This window comes from Mustela putorius, unplaced genomic scaffold (assembly GCF_011764305.1).
Source record: "Mustela putorius furo isolate JIRA1106 unplaced genomic scaffold, ASM1176430v1.1 tig00000738_pilon_pilon_pilon, whole genome shotgun sequence".
Classification (NCBI taxonomy): Eukaryota; Metazoa; Chordata; class Mammalia; order Carnivora; family Mustelidae; genus Mustela; species Mustela putorius.
In genome coordinates this window covers 8,161,943-8,179,876 of record NW_025421463.1, presented here as the reverse complement: position 1 = coordinate 8,179,876, position 17,934 = coordinate 8,161,943, and the positions used below count along the sequence as shown (strand labels likewise).

Sequence of the window (17,934 nt, the reverse complement as noted above, 5' to 3'; positions counted from 1 at the left end):
AGTCCTTGCTTTCATTGTTAACAGTCCCTGGTCCCCTCCAGTTTCCATACGGCTTTTAAAAATTGCTCTGAACTTAATTCTGAAGTATGAAATAGGGATTTGAAGTGAGATTTATTTTCTTTTCCAAATTACTGACCAGTTTTACATGGAGAATACCAGGGAAGGCATCTGATCAGCTGCACCCTGAAGCCAGGTCTTCTGAAACACAGACGAAGCTGGCTGAAATTCTGAGGGCACTGACGATTTGGCAGAGGAGGGAGCAGCAGCCGAGGGGACGCAGGCGTCAGTGAATTGTTTGTTGCAGCACCTTGAACTTTGATTGGGAGAAGGCACTCAGCTGCCTTCAGTAGCTGGTAAGGTGTGATGTGTGTGGCAGGGTCTGAGATATGGGAACAGTCCTAGTGAAAAGATTAAAAAAAAGTCTTGGGAAAGAAAGAGTTGGAGGGGGGCACTGACGGGGCCTAAATCCGGTTTACATATCATCTGTAAGAAACACGGCAGACCCAACGCTCTGGGATCAGGGAGAGATCTTTAGATGTTCCCACGCCTGGGTAAGCTATGCCAACTATTGTCACACGCTTGGGCTGCAGAGTGTCACGGCTCTAACTGCACACGACTGGAGAGAGAGGGATCTGCAGACAGGAGGTGGACCCAGTAGTGGAGGCCAAGAGGAAGTTTCCAGAAAAGGGCTGTGGATCCAGAAAGCCTGCGTCCCTTGAATTCTGCGTGGATGCAGGGACCCAGTAAGAATGGATGAAAAAGCAATCATCTGGGTCCTGGCTTTGAAAAAAATCACCGTGATTATTCTTCTGTATGAATGCTTTCCGTGGCCTGACGGGTGCATATGAAGGGAGCAGATTCCTGGTGGGGAAGAAGAGTGAGGGCTGCTGGGCAACCAGAGAGCAGAGGCCTTGTCGTCACACAGATGCAGTTAGAAACGCCTCCTCGCACACGCTTTGAACCAACAGGTGGAGGGGCGCCTGGGTGGCTCAGTGGATTAGGCCGCTGCCTTCGGCTCGGGTCATGATCCCAGTGTCCTGGGATCGAGCCCCGCATCGGGCTCTCTGCTCAGCGGGGAGCCTGCTTCCCCTTCTCTCTCTGCCTAACTCTCTGCCTACTTGTGATCTCTGTCAAATAAATAAATAAAATCTTTAAAAAAAAAAAAAAAAAAGAACCAATAGGTGGAGCCGGTCCCTCCCTTCCAGCATGGGGACAGTTTTACACAACTTGCTCAGGCAGACCAGAGGCCAGGGCGCTGTTTGGGATGTCAGAGGGCAAGGGCAGGGCAAGCGGCAAGTGCCGAGCAGGAGGGGAGAGCAGACAGCACATGTGCTGAAGACAGAAGTCAGGGAGCGCAGTCGTGGGGCGGGCGCCGCTCTGAGTCCTGCTGCTCGGGCAGAAGCCCAGTGAGATAAGGTGGCTCTGCAGGAGCTGTCCCGTCTCTGCCTGGTGACAGCGGGCCTATGATGATAAGCTGGGCTGGCCCCTGCCCCGGGGTTCTGGAAACAGGGATGGGGGTAGGGCGAGGCAGAGTGGTGGGTCCTCAGGGGACCCAGACAGGGATGCCTGGTGGGACCCTGGGAGTCACCTAACTTCTCTGACCTGATCGCTTCATCAGGGGTGACAGTCCCACCTGCCCCAGATGGCTGAGGATGTTTGAAGTGCCTGCCTTGAACCCTTCTGAAGATGAGGACAGCTCAACTGGGGACACAGTCCGCAGGCGGTGGGATCCCACTTCACCTGATGAGTAGACCAGGAGGAAATGGGACCGCTGGGCACTCATGGGGACAGAACCGAGCCAGCCTGGTGCCCAGTGACAGTTCACTTGCAGACAAGCCTGGCTGTGGAAGGCGGCTCCCACGTGGCCGAGGGTGGCTTTCTCAGGATCCCGTCTCCCAGGCACCCAAGGACCAGACTGGAGGGGAGACCACCGCATGGCCACCCCTCACAGTGACCCTGGTCACCGTGACAGTCTGAGTGTCTCTGGCAACCATGTGTCAGTGGGACGGAGGGGCCAGCTAGGGGCCTGGCTGGGAGCCTCCTGGTGGTCACAGCTCCTCCTTGTTGCTCTCGGGGGGCCGGACAGGGGGCCCCGGGGCCCGGGAGCTACCCAGTGGCCTGCGGGCCCCGTCCTCATGGAGCCTGTCCGCCGTGGTGTAGTCCCGCAGGAGCCCGCTCTCTACTCCGTGCCGCCGGAGGCTCTCGGTCCCCACGAGCCCCTGTGCTCTCAGGTAGCCCTGCTGGCAGAAAGGCGGCAGCTTCTGGTGCGTTAGCGCAAACAGGAAGCAGGATTCTACACAAAAGCAAAAGATGGATGAGTAAGACCGAGAGGTGTGGGGAGAGGTGTGGGGGGAGGAGGGTACTGATGCCCCTGGGTCTCGCCCAGGGCCCTCCACCCCGTGAGCCCGGGAGCTGACTTTGGTGGGGCTCATCCCTCCCTGAAGTTCCAAGGACGGTGCCCGGACATTCTGGAAGAACGAGGCTCTAGATGGAAAGCAAACTACAGAAATGACTCCGCTCCCAAGATCTGGGCCCGGTCCACTGGGAGCTCAGCGACTGTGGAGCAGACCCCCAGCCTTCCCTTCTGGAAGCTGGCCTGGCTGGGGCAGGGAGCTCAGAGCTGCCTGCAAGCCTTCATTCCCTCAGCCATCTCTGGGTTGCAGATATGGTGTGGAAAGCACTGGTGTGAGCCCTGTGCGGGGGTGGCAGAGGGAAGAGAACACTGGGGAACAGTGCAAAGCTGGTGCACGGGTCAAGTCGGCCCTGTCAGGAAACAGCTGTGGGTGCTTGTTATTCAGAAATACAAAGAAACCACCAGAAGAGCTAGAAGTACTTCCTTCTGGGACTGAGGGTGGAAGTGAGAAAAAGTCTTTTAGCTGAATGCTTATGTAACTCTGATTTAAAAAAAAAAAAAAACAGAAAAGAGGGCCGCCCGGGTGGCTCAGTCGTTAAGCATCCGCCTTTGGCTCAGGTCATGCTCTCAGGGTCCTGGGATTGAGCCCCTCGGGCTCTCTGCTCAGCGGGAAGCCTGCTTCTCTCTCTCCTACTCCGCCTGCTTGTGTTCCCTCTCTCACTGTCTCTCTCTCTCTGTGTCAAATAAATAAAGTCTTAAAACAACAGAAAAGATGAATCAGATAAGGGACTCGGTCTTCTCGGGGATTTAGAGACAGGATGGGAAGGAGCGCACATCCAAAAACTGTCTTGAGCCTTTGATCTCAAGAAACTCGGGCATGTAACAAAGGATGTTGTGAGGCCCACATGGGTGAACAGGCTCTAAGGGGCCACACGGACGGCACTTCCGACCTCAGTTCTGACTTCCGGTCCAGATGGCCCCTGGCAACACAGGGCATGACCGTCCTCCCCGAGCAGGGAGGACCGTGGTGCAGGGGGAGGCTGGGAGAGTGGCAGAAAGGGGGGCTTTGGGCAAGCACCACCTTCTGATGACATAGGTCACCCCTTCTTCAGGGCCCCGGGGTGGGGCAGGGAGGGGGCAGAGAAGCCCAGCAGAATCCAGGGCCAGAGCTAGCGGCCGCACATCAACCAAGGGAATGGACAGCTGCGCCCTCTGCCAGTGGGCCCCGAGGTCTGGATGATGTACTTGAGGCAGCCATAACCCAGGGTGGGACATGCTCCCTCAGGGGCATGGCCATCTTTGAGTAATCCTGAAACCTTGAGAAACAGGCAGCCATTTTGTAGTGGAGAGTTCTAGATCTGCCTCCCGTCATTTCCCGGGCGAGCACGAAGGCAGGTGATGGTCTGCAGAAGGCCAGCACTTGGAAGTTGCTTAGCCCTGTGCTTTGAATGACTTCTGTGCATCTACACATATTTAGACGATCAGCCTGCACTGCTGTTTTAAGCCAGCTCTCTCAGTGTATACATCTTGATTTTGAGGTTGGCGGACGATGTCGCCTGGGGCTGAAACAAGGACACATGCCCTCTGACCTGCAGGCCAGACAGACACTGATCATCTCATACCTGATTTATTTGAATAGTACCTGACATACAACTGGTGTTCAACACGTTTGCTGAACAGAAAAGGGCAGATATTCTAGGCATTCAGAGGGTTTTAAAAAAGACCGAAACTGGGCCTGTTTCTGTCACTTCTCCCTCCGGGTCCTCAGACTTCTGTCGGAGCTACCTTCCAGTTCACCGATTCTCTCTTCATCTCTGTCTAATGTGCTACTTTATCTTTAGGTTGAGTTTTCATTTTTTTACGTTTATTTACTTGCTTTTGAGAAAGTGAGCTTGTGAGCAGGGGAGAGGAATGGAGGGGGAGAGAGAATCCTAAGCAGACTGCCTGCTGAGCACAGAGCCTTGACACAGGGCTCAATCCCAGGACCCTGAGAGCATGACCTGAGCTGAAATCACAAGTCAGATGCTTAACTGGTTGAGCCCTCCAGGTGCTCCTAGGTTGTTTCCAGTTATATATTTTTTCATTTCTACAAGTTTTATTTGGTTCTTCCTGAATGCTGCCCAATTACATCTTTGATAATCTATTTTCTCATTTCTTTACATATTTTAGGCAGACTCTATTTTTAACTATTCCAATTCCCGTAGTCTTTTTGGTTTGATCCAGAAGTTTTTTTTTTTTTTTTTTTTTTTTTTGCTGACACTCCCTCACAGAGGTTTGTGTCCTTATGTGTTAAGTGCTTTTTGCTTGGGGGTTGGGGGTGGGTTCAACTTACCTGGAAGTTTATCTGTGGAAACTTTTTGAGCTCTAATTTTTTCTTTTTTTTATTTATTTATTCGAGAGAGAGAGAGGGAGAGAATGGGGCCAGGGGGAGAAGAAGAGAGGGAGGGACAAGCAGATTCCATGCTGAGTGTGAAGCCCAACTCGGGGCTCGATCCCAGGACCCTAAGTCATGATCTGAGCTGAAACCAAGATTTGGTCGCTTAACTGACTGAGCCACCTAGGCTCACCGAGCCCTAGTTTTCTTTTATGTATATATGTACTTCTCCAGTTTTATTTATTTTTTTAAAAGATTTTATTATTTATCTGAGAGACAGTGCACGTGAATGTATGTGTGTGCACACGAAGGGGAGGGGGCAGAGGCAGAGGGAGAAGCAGGCTCCCCACTGAACAAGGAGCCTGACTCGGGCCTTGATCCCAGGGCCCTGGGATTTTGACCTGAGCCAAAGGTAGACGTTTAACTGACTAAGCCAGCCAGGTGCCCCCTCCTTTCTCTAGTTTTAAAGTTTGTTTCTTGGGGCGCCTGAGTGGCTCAGTGGGTTCAAGCCTCTGCTTTTGGCTCAGGTCATGATCCCAGGGTCCTGGGATCGAGCCCCGCATCAGGCTCTCTATTCAGTGGCAAGCCTGCTTCCTCCTCTCTCTCTGCCTGCCTCTCTGCCTACTTGTGATCTCTGTCTGTCAAAAAAATAAAATCTTTAAAAAAAAAAGATAAAGTTTGTTTCTTCACAGAAGACTTGCATTTCCTTCTGTGATTTTTACACCATGAGGACAGTGTGAAGTTTGGCCCCAAACTCACATGGGGGAGGCTTAGTGGTTAGAAATTCTCAGGAGGAGATTGTCCCTTTTCTACCCAGAACCAAAAAGCCCGAGTCTCCACCATCTCCCTCTTGAGAGTGTGTTGTGCCTCTTTGAGCCACTGAGATCTGAGCTTCGGTGAAGGACTCTGAACAGACCTCCCTCCCTCCCTGCCCCAGCCTCACCTTCCCGCCCCCAAGCACGGCTCGGTGACCCAGGCTCTTGGCTCCTGCTGATGGCTGGCAGCTATCCCACGTCCAGCAGGGGCTTTATGGTGTTCTCAGAGCTCCCTTTTCTCCCCCTGCCAGTTCTTTAAGAAATGAATTCTACTCAGCAACTTCAGGTCTGCTGGACTGGTAAGGGTCTCTCTGAACACCTCTACCTCGTGGATAACAGAATTCTCAGGTGTGGGTTCTGGTTATGAATCCTGAAAACTCCGCAGGGCACGGATTGATCAGGTCTTTTTTTGACCTCCTGCTCAGTCCCTTTGGTCCTTCTAGGAACTTAGGTTACCTGCATAGAAGCTTCGCAAATCGGTGTCCAAACAGTTCTCCAGGAAGCGCCTCAGAGGCAGGATATGCCCCACCGGGGCGGTCCAGTCGGTCAAGAAATCTTCCACGACATGGTGGATGGCCGTGGGCCGAGGCAGGGCCCAGCCGGCAGGGCGGAACCTCACCTCCTGTTCTGTGGGGCAGAGAGGGGGAGTTGTGTCAGAGCCTGGAGGCTGGGCTTCCCATCCCGGAGATGACAATGTGGTTCCCACACGTCCCAGGTGCTTCCCTCGCTCCCTCATGCTCGGCTTTCCCGACACACTGTGCTGGGCAGCTGCTGGCCTGTCCCACAGCCATCGCTGTGTGTGCAAGGCTGGCATGAGGAAGAGACTAGATCTGTTCCTTGTGGTGTCAGAAAGCAGAACCAAGACTAATGACTCGCGCCCGGGGATTTCTAAGGCACACGTGGACTGAGGTTCTTTGTGACCGCTTCCGAACAGCGCTTTCTGGGACACGACTCAGAGGCCCTGCCTCGAAAGGGGCCCGAGGGCTCACCTAGGCCAGCTTTGTGCCTGGTGTGGGGACCCTTCCGTGGCATCCCAGGCAGGTGGCCATTAAGCCAGGACTCAACCACCCTTGTACTGGGAAACTTGACTCTAGGGGTAACCCGTTCCACTGTGACAGCTCTGATTAGTAGCTACTCCCAATTCTGACAAGAACCCCGAGTTCCTGTCACTTCTACCTGCTGATACCACCTATGTCTGTTTTTAGGGCATCTTCTTCCAAGGGACAGCTCTTCAGTTTCTGAAGCAGGAGTGGTGTCCCCGGGGGTGAGGAGGGGGTGGTTCACCTACTGGTAGCTACTCTTCCGGGTACCATGCTGGTGTGCTGTGCTTCTTTTGGGGAAGATTTTATTTATCTTTTAAATAATCTCTACCCCCAAAGTGGGGCTGGAACTCACAACCTAAGATCAAGAATCATGCCCCACCACCTGAGCCGGCCAGGCGCCCCGCATTCTGTGTTCTTCATCTCATTTTTCCTCACACAATCCTGCTGTTATCCCCACTTTCCAAATGAGGAAGCGGAGGCTCGGAGAGTTCCAGGAATGGTCCCAGGCCACACAGCAAGGAAAGCACGGCCCGAGAACACTGCCCAGCTTTTCTGTGCTTTTCAGGCTACCGGCCTGTGGTAACTACCTCCAGGGCCTTTCCCCGGTCCCTCTGAGAGTCCGTCTCTGGGTCCCCTCTCCCTCCACATTCACCCCTCCTTCGGACACACACAGCAAGGCTGTCCCTCTTGCTGGTGTGGTGCCTGGAGGGGGTCACGACACTCCATGTGTGGCCTGCCCCGGTCATGGTATGCGCCTGAACCTGGGAACACTGTTTCTTATTCCCAGACCTTCTGCCCCACTGGGTTTCTGGGTGAAGTCCCCCAGTGTCCTCTGCCAGCCGGGAGAAGTTGTGTGACAGGTGACAGGTGTGACAGGAGAGAGACCTGGGGTCCGAGCAGCGCCCAGCTCCCGGAAGGAAGCCTGCGCTCGGGGAAGAGCAGCGCCCCGGCTCACCGGTGGGAAGATGCCTGTAGTAGTAGACGACGGGATGGAGGAAGTTAGACTGCCAGGCGTCTTCTGTGTGCCCCACAGACCGGTCATAAAAGAAGACGTCCTTGTCGGGCCCAGAGAAGTTTCTGCCGTACTCCATGTTGACGACGAACAGCCCGTGCCTGGCCTTCCTTCCCGTGATGGTCTCCAGCTGGGCCAGCATCTGCACGGGGAACTCCTCCAGGTACTCAAATGCCATGGCGTTCCTGGGGACAATGGCAGCGCAGGAGGGCCAGACCCTCAGTGCCGTGACAGAGCTGAGGAGCATGTGCGTGCATGTCCCTTGTACAGTGTACAGCCGCTGGTCATCCCCACGCACCTCACTTTACCATTTCCGTCACAGCTGAGCCTTGGCTTACACTGGGACAGATTCTAGAAAACTCCGAGCAACCTGAAATGTATCTGGGGAGTGGGTGACCCAGGCTGACAGAACAGTAACAGGGAAGCCCTGGGAGGGAGCGACTGCCGTGGTGTCTTCCAGGGACAGGAAGAAGGCCGATGTGGCTGGAGTGGCCTCGGGCGGAGGGGCAGGAGAGGGGCTTGGGGGCAGGTCGAGGAGGGCTCGTGTGTGTTCTGACGGCCCCCTGGCCCCTGGAGAGTACTGAGCAGAGCTGACTATGTGTGACTTGTGTTTTGAGAGGACCGCCAGGCTGCTGTGCGGAAAGCAGGCCGTGGGCCAAGGTGGGAGACTGTGGTTAGTTCAAGCGACAGACGCTGGGCCTCTGGACCAAGGCGGCGGTCCTGGGACTGGGGAAAGGCGGTCATATTCTTGATGTAATTTGAAAGTTTTATGTTTATGGGGAGTCTGAAGGTGGAGAATGGGAATGGAAGAGAGGAGACAGGGGGATGGATACATTGCGCTCATCACTGTGAAATCCTTGTGTGTCCCTGAACTTGGGGCATGTGGCCCTCCCTGGCTTTGGGTCAGGCTGCTTCCCCTCTGACTGAGGGATCGCCCCTGCTTCTCACTTGCCACCTGTCCTCGGAGCACCCTCACCCACAGCCCCTCTCCCTCCCTGCTCTGCTGGTGTCACCTGTGATCTGCCACCTGTCACTTCACTGATAAGGAGCCCAGCCGGTCCCCGCCCGAGGGAGCCCGCCGATCCACACCAGGGGTTCACATCACTTTGGTTTACTGCTTGTCCACCTGGGGCCAACTGTGACCTCCCAGTGGCTTTTACTTCTGCCCACCAGGTGTGATTACCCCCACTGTGCGGGTGAGAGAAAGGCTCAGAGAGGCTACGTGACTTGGTCCAGGTCACACAGTTCGAAAGTGGCAGAGCTACAACGCACATCTAGGGCTGTCTGTCTACCTGTGTCGATTTCCCTGATGTTCTCCCCTAGAATCGATCTACCCTGTCTCCCCGCAGGCTTCACCCGAGAGGGAGCCCCGGGGCCCCTCCACACCTGGAACAGGCAGAGAAGAGCTAGGACAGGGTGAAGAACGGTGAAGCCGGGTTACTCACTCCTTCAGCAGGATGACGTCGGCCAGCACACTGAACATCTGGTAGAGCCCAGAAGCCTCGTTCACGCGCCGGACGATGGCGCTGGTCAGCTGTGAGGTGGGGAGCTCGGTGGACGGCCAGGCGACGCCGTGGTGGCGGTGCTCCAGCAGGCGGTGCACAGCACGCACTGGGAAGGAAGGCCAGAGGGAGGGAAGGCATGACGCAGGACGCCCTTAAGATCTGCTCCTTCACCGCCTGATGCCTGTTCAGTCCCCACGGACTTCTTGGAACTCAAGACACACTTGCACACGTGGCACAAGACGAGGCCTTTGGAGCGGGGTCAGTGGAGGCTTCCTACACTATGGGCCAGACAGATAGTGTTTGGGGCTCTGCTGCCTAATCGGTCAGGCTCCCCAGTTGCTTCCGGTGTGAAAGCAGCCCTGATGGTAGCTGGAAGGATGGGCGTGGCAGGCTCGGGCTCCCGGCCCCCCGCGCCCCCCGCGCCCCCCGCGCCCCCCTCCCAGCTGCTCTGCGAGCCCCAGACCCTGTGCCGGCCTCTCACCGGGCTCCCCTGGCCCCAGTTCCCCTTCCTCCCGGGCCCCAGCTGGAGACCCTTTCAGCGTCCCCTCTCCTTCACTGCCTAACTCCAAACTGTCACAAAGACAGACTCCTGTAAGGGCAGGAAAGCGACAGCTGTCCCTCTGCACAGAGTTGAGGACGGACACAGCGAGTGGAGTCTGGGGACAGGCTCCTGATGAAAGGGCGACCATCCTGAGAGAGCCTGACCATTCTGAGAAGCAGGCGAGGGACCAGCCCGGGAAGGCGAGCTGGCCGGGGCCTGGCAAAGCTCGGCATGGCACCCCGAGGAGCTGGAGCGGTCCCGGGGGAGACGGGGAGCGTGGAGAGAGGCTTAAGCTATAAACAGAGAAAAGGGAAAATTTAAGAAACAGGTGTTTTGGCAGGGACCATGTAGCTGGATAGGAAGCCAGAGAAACCTCTGGCAGTGGGAAGACCCGTCAGGAGAGACAAACATGCCCGGGTCAGGAGAGGGAGGCGGGCGGGCTGACAGATACAGCGTGGGGACGGACGGGCTGGGGGTCGGGAGTAATCGTCCACACGGTTACGGTCTGTGCCCTTCCTAGTTGGCTTTCCTCTGCCTTACTGGCTGCTTCTGGTCTCCCCAGGGACCGGCTTCTCAGGCTGGGGCAGGATGAGCGGGATGTGCACAGCCGCACGGGCCCTCCCCCCGCAGGGCCCTCCGCTCCGAGTAGTGACCACACAGCGGTCGGCGCCTGAACACCCAGGACTGTCGCCCACGTGCCCGAAGCTCAGTGGTTGGCTGCGAGCTTGAGGGTCAGGCAACATGCGTGGATTCACATCACCCGTCTGCCATCCACCGGCTGGGGGACGTGGGGGAAGTTACTTAAGCTCTCTGTGCCCGAGTTTCCTTATCGGGAAGTGGTGCAGAAACAACAGGCCCTGCCTCACGGAGCTGCCGTGAGGATCCGGTCTTGGAGCTGAAGAAAGATCGGGGCGCCAGAAGGAAGCAGGGCAGCCGGGGTAGAATCTGCCAGGACAGCAGGTGCAGGGAGGGGAACACTGATGAGGATTTCTTAGAGGGGAGACACAGCTAAAGGGACAGACACGTCCATTCCAGGGCTGTGTGTATTTGATCTGTGGATGTCCTGGCTTACAGATGGGTAACACCCTCTCTCTGGTTTCCTTCTCTGACCACACACGGACATAAAATACATCATCTGGAAAATCAAACACGGCTCTTTTCCCCTGCCAAACTGGAAGGACAGTAAAATGCAAACACGAGTATAAAGCCAATGGGAGTCATCGAATTGAACACAGAGACGCGGGGACGCAGGACGGAGGACCCTTCTGGCGTTTGTGGCAAAATCAAACCAGGCCCGTGTAACAGGCGCCCACCATCAGCCTGTCTGGCACGCAGAGCGTTTATACCCTCAGAACTGACATCAACCAACCTGCAGTTTTTACTGGGATTTGTGGCTACCCAAAGCATCTGTGCATGATGCTTTGTAGCTCCAAGGTCCCCAGATATCGTCTTAGTTCTTACGACAGCCCCGCGAGGGCCGAGAGTTCACTTCTATGCCTCCGACGCCACCGCATCCAAAAGAGGCTCCCGGAGAGGTCACGAAGGCTCACCTCTCAGCCCGCCCTGCTGGGGAGGGACCCCCACGACCCCTCTTCAGGCTCTGCCTCCTTGGCAATGCCTGCTGCTCGACTGGCACAGGACTAGGGCAAGCCACACGCCTCGCCCACATGGCCCGGCTCTCACACCTTCTCTGATGCTTCTCAAGATCTATCCTCAGCCCATGAGACCTGCGGCCCTCCGTCCCAGACAGGGATCTTAAGATGAATGACTACCGACAAGCACTTCTGGGAAGGCTGCTGTGAATCGGTCTGTTTACGAGCCCCGGGGATGGTTCTCTCCGCTGGCTCACCTGTGTAGCGGAAACCATGGATGAAGCCCCCCGCAGACTTGCGGTAATCCACGGAGTGGCTGGCGGTGCCCAGCACGAAGAGACCCCGGCTTCCTTTGGACTCATAACTGGCTTTGATCAGTGGGTACTTCTTGCTGAACTTGCCCCCGGAAGACAGTCTGAGGGACCTGTGAGCCGAAAGGGTTTTTTGTAAAAATCACTGCTATGTACAAAACACCGCCATGTACACTGCTGTGTATGAGTGTACTGTGTGCTCGGCACCGAACTCAGCGCACCGGCTTCATACTGCTTGTTGTGTTGAAACCACACCAGGCCCCTAGGAGCTGGGTATGATGATCTCTGTTTGACAGAGGGAGTCCCTGAGGCTCAGCTTGAAGATGTGGTGAGTCAGGGACAGAGCCAGGTTCAAGCCGGACTCAAGGCTAGGCTCTGGGCTCCAGCGGGGTCCTGGGGGACATGCTGGGATGGGGGGTCCGCTTCAGGCCCTCCAGTTTCTCCACATCTGCCAACACCTTGGCCAGAGGAAAGGGAGACACACTGGACGGAGTCTTTGATACCGAGCTTTGCCAAGGTCCTGGGGCAGCAACGTGTCAAGCAAAGCGGTTGAAAACAATTATAAGTGAACTTGGTGTCTTACCATTTTATGAAGCCTATAGGATATACCAAGTACTTTCCCATGTTATTCCTCACAGCAGCCCTGTGAGAGAGAACTATGCTCTCCGTTTTAGTGATGAAGAAAGTGGGCATAGTCTGGTTAAGTGACTTTCCCAGAGCCCGCAGATTTGCTCTGCAGAGAATCTCAGATCGACCTCGGAGCCTGTGTCCTTAGCTGCTATGCGACCGCGGCCTCTCAGCAAGTTCCCCTTCTTTATTCGGCCCGAGCTCCCTTTCCCGTCTGTCTGGTGGAAGATCCCAGCGCAGAGGAAGGCCCCTGTGGCTGCTGCTCTGGGATGGAGGGCCTCTGGGCCGCCTGTCCTTGTCAGCACAGCAGGCGCCCACCCTGGGTGGGGGACCAGCAGCATCCATGTCCACCCTGATGGCGCCATCCCGAGAGCCCTGCCGCCGGCCCAGGGGATGGGGACTCTCTGCCCCCTGGGGAGGTGTCAGAAGGGGTTCGCGAGGAGACCCCAGCTCCCCCCTGTGTGGACTCACTTGTTGAAAATAGAGAAGTCGAAGTTCCAGCCCAGGCAGCGGATGACCCGGTCATAGGCCACGCGCATGGCAAAGTTGTCATTGTCGTCCTGGGGGAGGGTGACGGCGTCGGCGTCGGCACTCGGGTTGCCTTCCTCCAGGAAGAACTTCAGGGTGACGTGGAACTTGCCCTCGCGGTCCTTCACGATGGCCAGATCCGTCAGGTCGGACTCGAGCAACCCGTCCAAGGACTTCAGCTGGTAGGTGTCCAGCAGGCCATTGTTGATGGCCCTGGGGCCCGAGGGGAACACCAGGAGAGAGAAAGGAGTCTGAACGGGGCGCGAGGAGACTCAGAGGAAGGGGTGCTTGTTCCGGTGGGGTCAGGAATGGCTTTGGAGGGGGCTGGCGGAACGGATTCCACGAGCAGCTCGCAGCGTACCTGAGGTCTCCCACGTAGTGGGTGGCCCACGACAGCCGGACCCGGGAGCGGCTCAGCATGTGGATAAAGTTGGTGACACCCAAGATGTTCTCCGCCGTCTCAAAGGCAGAGTTCCCACGCCCCAGGATCAGCACATTCTGACCCTCGAAGTCCTCGGGGTCCACGGACACAGACTCGTACCCCTCCACGTACTCGGAGCCTGGGAAGTCAACCTGGTTGGGGACCGACAAACCGGTGGCCACGAGAAGCACGCTGCAGGGAGGGGACAGACGGAAGACCCCGCCGTGAAAATGACTCCCTGCACGTGCCACCTGGCTACCCCGCCTTCCCCAGGCTGCCGGCTCCTAAAAAAGCCAGAGAAGCTCCGTTCATTCATCCGTTTACTGACCTATCCCAGAATATCCGACAGACTTTTCCCCCTTGCCCCTCCCAGGCCCACTCCAGTGGACGGTCTCCTTTCCCACGCCCTGGGATGATGCCAAACATGAGGATTAATCCAACTCTCTGAGAAGGGAACACAAGAAATTAAGTAATTCCCCTAATGTTGAACACAGCAGGCAGCCCAAGTGTCTCCCTCATTGTTGAAAATGACTCTTCCCTTTTTCTTTGGTCCACTTTCCCTTTTCTGATGGCTGGGCCAATGCAGGAGACTGCCGAGCAGGAATTCTGTCCCAGGCCCCTACCGAGTGTTTTGTGCATCACCTCACTGCCTAAAGCAGCCCTGAGTTGGTGTTCTTTGGCTTTCCAGGTGAGGGGACACAGGCCCTAGAGGCCTATGGCCTCCCAAGTTCCTACAATAGCCAAGTCAGAATGTGAAACCAGATCAGCCCGACTGATTCATGCTGGAGGGCGTTACAGTCCTGGGCAGGGATGCATTGAGATTTGATTACAGGTGGTTTTGAAAACAGAACCGGAGGGCTTATAGAAGACACCGCAGCCCTTGTGGCTCCTTGTTTTGCGACCCTGACTCCCCTAGGCGGTTGTCTGGCGGGCTAAAATGCAAGGGTCCCAGGTTGGCACGGCCCTTCTTTCCTGGGCTGTAACAAGCAAAGGACAAGGCTGGGCCTCCGGCGAAGGGCGTTGAGAAGATGACCTCCCGGCACTACCTGGGACCCAAGTGGCAGCCCCATAGCCTGGGCGGGAGAGGCAGCCTGGTGTAACAGAAAAAGTACAGGCTCCGGGGTGAGGAAGATGGGCTCAGACTGTGTGACACAGCACCAGTGACTCAACTTCTCCCGCCCGAGCTCTTCATCTGTAACTCGAGGATCAGTGAACTGCCCCCAGGGTCATTGTGAGGAGGGAATCCGGGCAGTACAGTGTGTGACTTGGAGTTTGGGTTGTCTACAAAGTGTTAAGCTTTCTCCCAAGCCAAAGCAAGCTAAAACTGAACGCCCGCCGGCAGCTCTGCCTGTGGGGCCTCCTGCTCTAGTTCAGTCTGAAATTCCACTGAGCCTGTCTAACACCTGCTGGACATCTCCCCCAGCATGTCTCTGGAGGAACACTAGTTCTAGGAGATGTTCCTCAGGAAGGACTTTTGGGTACTTAACCTAGACGATGCTGAGTACCCGATGCTGGTGTCACAGTGAACGTGACAGATGGATAAAATATTAAAGAAAAGAAAAAAGAAAGTAAAGATCTTATTCTCTCATTTCTTCCACATCTCCTGCTGACCAAGGGGTGCCAGCAGGTGGGCTCCGGGAGGCGTTCCTTACCTGCACTGGTGTGTGTGACCCATCTGGTCGGTCAGGATGAAGTAATGGCCGTTCCAGGCCTGCCGGGCCTTGTGCAGAGTGACGTGAGTAATGGTCGTGTTGTACAGCACGTGGAGCCCCAGGCGCTGGGCAAAGTCGCCCAGGTAGCGCACCATGTCTCCCGCGTCGGGGAAGTAGGCGCGGGAGTAGTGTCTGAAGAGCAGCCGGGGGTCGTGGCTGAGCAGAGAGTTCCAGTCGTGGCGCAAGTTGAACTCCGCATTGGCCTTGCCCGTGTGCCTCTTGTTGATGCTGATGAGCTGGCGGTGGCGCGGGTAGCGCGTGAAGAAGCTGCCGGGCCGTGGGGCGCGCTCGAACACCGCATAGTCCCGCCCGGCCCGCTGCAGGAAGTAGGCCATCTGCAGGCCCGCGGGCCCGGCACCCAGGACGCAGTAGTCCCGGGACGGGGGTACCGAGGTCTGGGCTGAGCGCAGGCACAGAGCCAGGTGCAGGGCCCAGGTCAGGAGCAGCCCCGGTGGGCCCCACAGCCGGGCTGCGGCCCAGAGGTCCATCCTGTGGCAGCCCACGGCTGTGAGGTCTCGCACCCCGGATGGCCCCTCGAGGCCCGGGTAGATGGGCGAGGGGCAGGGGCTCGCCTGGGCGCTCACCGCAATCGGAGGTCGAGCCAGGACTGGAGCCCCAGGCCCTCTAAGCTCATCTGCCAGCCCCCATCCTCTCAAGCTCGGATCTAGGGCTCCCCCCAGGAAATCTGAACGCCTCCGTCTCCTCCAGGGCCTTGGTTCCCAGAAGCGCCACCCCCTTTCTTATTGCCCTGGTGGTATGAGGGTGGGTGTTCCCCCATTCTTCCCCTAATTTGAGGGGTGCCCGACAGCCTTCCCGAGCCCTCCCCGGCTCAGACCATAGAAACAGGTCTCTTGGGCTACGTCCCCGCCCTCGAGACCGAAGGAGGTGTGGCCTGCGGGGCCCCGCCCCCTCCGGGTGCCCTGCGCGCCGGACTCCTCGATCGGTGACAGTGCTGGCCCAGCACACCTGCCGCCACGCGACGCAAGGCCACACTCTTGCCGGCGCAGCTCTCCCCGAGGCCTCTCTCCGAGCGTGCGCGGTGCCCACGCCTGCAGCGCCTGCCTCTCCGCACGGACCGCGGACCTCCCTGCCGCACGGGCGACAGCCAGCAGTCGACTGAGGCCGCGCTCGGCCCGAAGGCACCACGGCGGCCCCGCCCCTCCCGCCCGGCCAATGGCAGGGGGCGGGGTCACGTGCGCGGCGCACGGCACGCCGGGAGGGGCGGGGCGGGCACTGGCTCCCGGGGGCGCGGGGCAAAGCGCGCACGTGCTGCCTGCGGGCTGGGAGCTGGGGGGCTGGTACCGCTGGGGCGCAGGGCTCTTGTGTTAAAAATGTGCCTCTCCAGGTGCAGGGGAGGCGCGGGAGCTGATGGCTTTTGGAGATAAACCTTTTTTTTTTTTAATATTTTATTTATTTTATTTGACAGAGATCACAAGTAGGCAGAGAGGCAGGCAGAGAGAGAGAGAGAGAGGAGGAAGCAGGCTCCCCGCTGAGCAGAGAGCCCGATGCGGGACTCGATCCCAGGACCCTGAGATCATGACCTGAGCCGAAGGCAGCGGCTTAACCCACTGAGCCACCCAGGCGCCCCGAGATAAACCTAGTTCTTAACACTCCATCCTTAACGTAGCCGGACACTTGTTGGTTACCCAGTTTGGGGGGGGGGGCTGGAAACCAGGTCGAAGTCGGGACAGAAAAAACAGGTGTTTGCCACAGTGATTCAGTCTGTTATTTGCTCAGTAACCTGCACGACTGGCTGGTTGTCCCACCAACCAGGAGAGGTAGGCAATTGTTTCTCATATTCTGTAGTCACTGGCCAAATGGAGGTTTAGCTGTGATTTGCCTGAGGGACCAAACGGTTAAGTGGAACCTGGAATTAATCCCCAGTCTCCCTTACACCAAATTATGAGGTCTCTCCAAGAAGTTTTTTGTCACGTTTTCATTCTTGGTAATGTAAACAAAGTGGCCCATGGTATGCCAGTGTAGACACAAACCCGCTGCGAATGCACAGCAATGGGCGTGACTGCAGGGGAGGGAACGGGAAGGGCGGGAGATGATCCTGAGCCACTGCTCAGGTGAACTGGATAATCAAGGCTGGCTTTGCACAGGGGGAACGTGGATCCCGCTTCAGATTTACAGGGGCATAACCAAGGTACAGGAACCTTGGAGGGGCATTAAGGCTGTGTTCTCATGGAAAGGCAGCCATGCCTGGTATGGAGAGCATTCCATGATCTAACTTTGCATGGCTTGAGCTTTTTTTAAAAATATTGTCCCTGGGACCTTCTCTAGAGAAGTCTTCCTTGACCTCTCAGAACAAAAGTACCCCCAAGGAATGCCATGTATCTATTTATAGCTTGTGTCTGCCTCAGAGAAAAGGTCAATGGAGCAGAAATGATCTTAGTCACTCTGGTGGCCTCTGTGCTTCCTCCAGGACCTGGGATACAGCAAGACACCAGTAAACATTTGTTGAATAAATCCTGAAAGTAGAGGCTATGTGAAGTACCTTGCCAGAAACAAAGTAGGAACATCTGCTTCTTGGTGGTTGGGACGATGTGAGAATGGGTACAGATAAATGAAGAATTAGCTGCTCGCCTTGTCTGGTGAGCAGAGGGAAGTCAGGACTGATGAAGTATGGCCAGGCCTTGACAGTGGGCTCACAGGCAGCAGGATGCAGTGGAAGGTTTGAGTCAGGACTGAAGCCATCAGCTTGATGGCCCCAAGAAGGACGGAGATAAGTAGTAGGCAGATAAAGCAAATGAAGCCTGTGGAAGCTGGTGCAGTTTTTAGGCCCCAAGGTTGAATCTGACTTCCACCTGCCCACTCATCCCCCCCTAATCCCCTGGGCTGCATCCTGGGTCTGCAGAGCCAGTCTGGTGAGGACCAGGCTCAACTCCGAAACCTCATGGCACTTAACACTTTCACGTGTGCTTTTGGACAATCTACCTATTTTGAAGACTCCCCAAGAAGCATGTTGCATGTCTTAACTAACTTCCATGAAACCAATAAATGTTTGGTTGCTGAGGCTCAATTACTACTATTATTTTTAAAGATTTTGAGAAAGAGAGCATGAGCAAGAGGAAAGGCAGAGAGACAACCAGATTTC

The 17,934-nt window shown here is 56.4% G+C and overlaps 1 protein-coding gene across 1 annotated transcript; it reads right to left on the bottom strand.

Moving 5' to 3' along the window:
- Nucleotides 1-1,121: 1,121 nt before the first annotated feature.
- Nucleotides 1,122-15,994, bottom strand: FOXRED2 (FAD dependent oxidoreductase domain containing 2). The gene is made up of 8 exons (XM_004743450.2): nt 14,775-15,994; nt 13,063-13,314; nt 12,645-12,914; nt 11,493-11,659; nt 9,043-9,208; nt 7,541-7,782; nt 5,999-6,169; nt 1,122-2,293 (listed from the first exon to the last, which is right to left on the bottom strand). Exons 1-8 carry the CDS (start codon nt 15,320-15,322, stop codon nt 2,049-2,051), a joined length of 2,061 nt encoding a protein of 686 aa, XP_004743507.2. The 5' UTR covers nt 15,323-15,994; the 3' UTR covers nt 1,122-2,048.
- Between the last annotated feature and the right edge of the window lie 1,940 nt (nt 15,995-17,934).